The sequence below is a fragment of the Wyeomyia smithii genome, chromosome 2 (genome assembly GCF_029784165.1).
Source record: "Wyeomyia smithii strain HCP4-BCI-WySm-NY-G18 chromosome 2, ASM2978416v1, whole genome shotgun sequence".
Classification (NCBI taxonomy): Eukaryota; Metazoa; Arthropoda; class Insecta; order Diptera; family Culicidae; genus Wyeomyia; species Wyeomyia smithii.
In genome coordinates, this window is record NC_073695.1 from 74,290,135 (window position 1) to 74,295,484 (window position 5,350).

Here is a 5,350-nt window from a genome sequence, read left to right on the forward strand (position 1 = left end):
GATAGTTCTAATGCCAAGTTTTTGAGAAAAATTGGAGCTATTATGTCAAAGCGTACTCTGTTACCTTGAAGTTTCGAGATCCCCTTTTTTAAAGTAAAAATGTACAAAAACAACTAGGTAGAATATGTCTAGGCATAGCATTTAGTAAATGTGTATGTTCATTTGAAAATATTGAAAAATTAACAATTTGAGATCCAGCACCAAAAAATTTGATTTAAAAAAAATAAATTGATAGTAACCAACGGTAATTTCAAATCTCAAGAAAGACAACTTTTTAGTTAAACAATTGAGTTGCCCGAAACCACCTTAAACTGTTTTGAACATTGCAAAATTATTAGAGAAAAGTTCTTTCTAACAAAAAATCTTCCTTATCTAACAATATTTATTTATTTAATTTTATAGCGATCATGCTGCCCCATGGTATCAAAGCGTCACAATTATTCCATTAAATGTACTTTGTTGAACAAACATTGAAAATTAGCATTGATTCATTCACTACATTTAGCACTCTTCGATATATTCGCTTTATTCTATCTAAAAAAAATGAGTTTGAAAGCATCCTTTTTTCCGTTTTTTTGTAAGATCAATATCTATAAAATTTTGGTTACATAATGTATTTTTCAACAAAAAAGCTTTCTTAAACTTAACCTTTACGTTTTTTTCAAGACTTTTTACCAACAAAATTGTTTTTCAAAAGCTAGAGGATCTTCAACATTTTGATCAAAGTACGAAATAGTGGAAATGTTGAAACAGGTCAAAAAACATTTTACCTTAGCTTTGAAAATTTTTTCAAACAAGTTTATTAACATAATCAGTTTTTCAAACCGGTTTAGATTCTTTACAGAATTAAAAACAAGGAAATACAAAGTTCGAAAAAAGAAACTCAGTTTTACAGTACTAGTTACTACAAGCGTACAATCGAACGGGTCATACAATGTATTGATTTTCTTTTTTCCTATATTAGGTAGTAGCACCGCATCACTGAAAGAAAAGTATCATGCTAGTTATTGGAATCTGTAATTGATTCTATCGGATCATTGTTCCTGTGGATACTGGTTTTCAAGCTTATTTGAACAACTTGAAAATAGCGTAACAACAGCGCCATGTTAAATGGTAGTCACAATTTAGCTTTTTATTTGCCGTGAAACGTAGCCTTCACTTAAAGTATGGTTCGATAGTCTATTTCCGTTGGTGAAAACGAAGAAGAACTCAAAGACAAAGCGTCTCTGTTTTACGTTGATGTATTGGTTGTGTTGAAATAATTACCCTAAATTTGGTATAATGATACTTGAGTAGCTTATGTTAAAAATCAAATGTTATAAAATTACCTTGGAATAGACTCTAATAAAATTAGATATATTTTTTTGATTGTTCTGCATAAAATTACTGAATACATATGAAACCAAACATGTATTATATAATCAACAAATATACAATTTTTAATACCCTCACATTTGTGCAATTCGCAGCCATTCATTTCATCATATATTTTTAATACGGATCACCCAAAAATATGTGTCAACATCACTATTACAATGGATCCCATTCTAAAAGAACTGATAATATAATATAAAAGCAGCCCTGAGGCATTCCTCTACCATCAGTTGGTTCTCATCGGTTAATGTGCTGAATTGCTGTAAGATGAAATTGTTTCTAACTGTTGTTGGAACTCTATGCCTCGTTGGCATCATCCAGGCACAAAGTACTCCTACTATTGCGCAGTCACAAAGTACTGTTTCGCTCAATGTAGCCGGAAATCTTTCCCTTGCCTTGACGGCCATTAATCAAACGATTAACTTAATCAATACTACAATAAATACCACTGATACAGTAACTCTAGCTGCAGTAACTAGATGGAGGAATTATACGATAGGAAATCTTACTGCTCTGGTTAACCGATTCCAAAACTATACAGGTAACCTCGGTAATGCAGCAACTTCGCTAAACAATTCGATTTCTAGCCTTACTAGTGCTTCGAACGCTGCGCAGGCGCTATTGTTGGGTACAGACACTTACACTTTGCCGAACCTGTTCAATACCGTATGGCAACTAGCAAACACTACAGGAAATACAGTACTCCAGGCAGCTTATAATTTAAGCAGTTATGCTACCTGTGCCAACAACGTGTCGCTGGTTTGCCTTCGCAAATACGGCGCCAACCTAACTGCTGCCCCAATTCTACTCACTCGATTTAATGACTGTCTTACGCCGGAGATAACCAAAATCGCGAACGTGGGAGCGAACATCACGGTTCAAGTCAACAATGACATGATTGTATCTCAGAGTTTCTACAGCCTGATGCAACTCTGCAACATACCCACGGCTGCCGCGATGAATTCCACCAATCCCCAAACGACGCCATCGGTGAACTGTATCAATACGGTAATTCAACAGAGTCTACTTAATTATTTAACAATTTTAATCATATTTTTTTCAACAGTTTTTGTCTCAAATTTCCAATCAACAATCAATAGGCTCGTTGAACTATGGACTCTCCAGTCTTATGTGGTCCCCCATACAGTCGATATCTTTCCGAGTCAACCGATGCATACAGATGGTACAGGGCGACATCCAGGATACGGTGACCCGCGTGAATGCCGCCTTCAGTAGCTGCCTCGTGACGGGCAAATAGACACCCGAAAACAGTAGCAACAACGTTAATTTATCATATCAGAGCACATTACCAACATCACTTAGACTAAATAAAGCAGACAATAGTTAGTAGATATGCATCCAAACTTATACGTTTTTTCTGTAAATTGAAGAATTCCCCTGGTTGTTGATTCCGCAAAAAGATATTGTTTTGGGTAGTTTGACTGACAAGCCAGTCCTTAGGCGTGCTCATAATGTGATACCTCTAAGTGCTCGTGATTATTAATAAATAGTGTACAAAAGTGTTGAGGTCATCATGAGCAGCATGCGGACCTGTCCTGTGCTTATTTTATTATTCAACCAAACCCCACCAAGTGACACCTCCAACGACTTGGTATATATCATATCTACTGTCTAGGACTTAAAAAATTATGAAAAAAAATCGTTCGTTTTTGTCACGGTTTGCACTGAAATTTCTAACTAGATTTCAACGAAGAACGATTTCCGAAACTATATTCTCAGCCGGTAATAAATAAAACGCAGTCTCCGGTCATAAGCGAATATAATTTACCTAAAATATGTATCATGATGACAAATAATAATACTGTTAGATTCAGCTTAATATAGGTTAACTTTTAGATCTTTTTCATTACTCACGTTTTGTCTTCTTTATATAAGTTCTACGTGAATATTTGCCTCGAAGATTACTTTATAATAAGTGACTGTAAACCTATGGTAATGCAACTCATGAACGTTGAAGTAGAAAAGTAGAAAGCTGGATCAATACGATGTTTCCTAGTTTTTACAATTGTTATTAGAGATTAGAACTTTCAGTTTTTATTTAGGTTTTAGCTTACTTGTTTAATCAACCTTTAATTCGAAACAATTCTCCTTAAACCTTCACTTAGCGTTAGATGGTAATAATTTTAATAATATTTTAATAAGAACTCAATAATTTTAAGTAAACCTGTAGATCGTAGCAAAATCAACTTAGCGTTGCTATTTGTGCTGATTCATTACACCTTTGACAAATATGTCATTCTACTGTCCGGTCGGTCAAGCAGCATACTGTCATACGTCGTTCTGCTGTCATGTCGGTACAGCAGCATTCTATAACCTATGTTCTTTATAGGAGGTGCGCACAGGCCGTCGTGGCCAACACTCCCCCGGGGTACGCCAGCCGTAGTGACTGGCTTACTTACCGTCGCACCGAACGTCTAACACGGCGAGCTTTGAGGCTGGACGGTCGTAAACTCCATTCTTCGTCCTCACGGTTGCGGAGCGGACCTGGCCATTCTTGCTGACCTTGGTGTTGATGACCTTTCCTATCGGCCAACAGTTACGAGGCATGCTACGGTCGGTGATGACCACTATGTCGCCAACGGTGATTGGTTTGGCGTGATGGAACCACTTGGTGCGGCGGGTCATCTCTGGCAGGTAGTCTGATAACCAACGTTTCCAGAACTGATTTGCTAGGATCTGTGACGTGTGCCAATTCTGTCGTAAGACCATGGCGCTATCGTCAAGAGTGCTGAGTGGTTTTAAGCCGTTTGATGAACCAAGCAGGAAGTGATTTGGGGTCAATGCTGGGGCCGAATCATCGTCAATCGGCACGTGCGTCAGCGGTCGAGAGTTTACCGTATTCTCCACTTCGGTCAGTAGGTTACGAAGAACTTCATCTGTCGGCCTCCGCGAGGAGCAGACAGTCATCAGGTTATTCTTGACGGTCCGAATCAACCTCTCCCAGCTGCCGCCCATGTTCGGAGATAATGGTGGGTTGAATACCCATTCGACGCCATTTGTGGCGAACTCCGTCATTAGTTCACATTGATCGACTGCTTTGATGGCTTGCTTTAGCTCCCGATTGGCACTCACAAAGTTTGTACCACGGTCACTATATATTTTCTGTGAAATTCCACGCCGTGCGATAAGGTTTCGGATGGCCATGACACACGAGCTAGTAGTGAGTGAATGCACGACCTCGATGTGAACGGCCCGAACCGTTAAGCAAGTGACCAACATTCCCCACCGCTTTTCCACTCTCCTTCCGACGACGACTTCAATCGGCCCGAAATAATCCACTCCCACGTGCGTGAACGGTCGTGAGAAAGCAGCGAGGCGGGCTAAAGGAAGGTCGGCCGTAAACGGTGGCTTAGGTGTGGCATGATGGATCTTGCATTGCTGACATTCCCTTCGCACTTGATTAAAACAGGCGCGTATTTGGGGGATACGGAATTTTCGCCTGATCTCGTTGATTACAGTCTCGTGGTTCTGGTGGTGGTACTTGGAGTGGTAGTGTGCTACAATCAGAGTGGTGATGTGGTGTTTCCGGTTCAATATAATCGGTTGCTTGGCGTCTTCAGTGGCGTAATGACAAGCGGCGATGCGAGTTCTCATGCGCATGATCCCGTGTTCGTCCAGTTTTGGAGTTAACTGGTATAGCGAGCTGGTTTTAGGAATTCTGTTAGTAACAGACTCAGTCTGTGACAATTTCTGGAGAGCAGCAACTTCGTCGGGGTACGATTCCCGCTGCGCAAGTCGTATCAGCGCCCGCTCAGCGACCAGAAGGTCGTTTGCTGTTAGTGGTCCCGTGAAAATCGATTTTTTGGCGCGCTTCCGAAGATAGTTATACGCGAGACGATAAACGAGCGCTACAATTCTGATCAGCTTTTTCCAGTTAGAGTAGTCAATGACTCTGATGACAGGTTTCGATGGTACGTGATCCGCCATTAGTGAAGGACGGAGTTCGTTTTCTGTC

The 5,350-nt window shown here is 39.9% G+C and overlaps 1 protein-coding gene across 1 annotated transcript; it reads left to right on the top strand.

The window, feature by feature from the left end:
• The first annotated feature begins 1,582 nt into the window (after window positions 1-1,582).
• Window positions 1,583-2,738, top strand: LOC129725294 (uncharacterized). The gene is made up of 2 exons (XM_055680916.1): window positions 1,583-2,382; window positions 2,441-2,738. The coding sequence occupies exons 1-2, from the start codon at window positions 1,642-1,644 to the stop codon at window positions 2,630-2,632; spliced, it is 933 nt and encodes a 310-aa protein (XP_055536891.1). The 5' UTR covers window positions 1,583-1,641; the 3' UTR covers window positions 2,633-2,738.
• Window positions 2,739-5,350: the final 2,612 nt, after the last annotated feature.

Coding starts and splice junctions, on each gene's coding strand:
- LOC129725294 (XM_055680916.1), top strand. CDS start 1,642: ATGAAATTGTTTCTAACTGTTGTTGGAACTCTATGCCTCGTTGGCATC. Junction 2,383..2,440: donor CGGTGAACTGTATCAATACG/GTAATTCAACAG, acceptor TTTTTTCAACAG/TTTTTGTCTCAAATTTCCAA.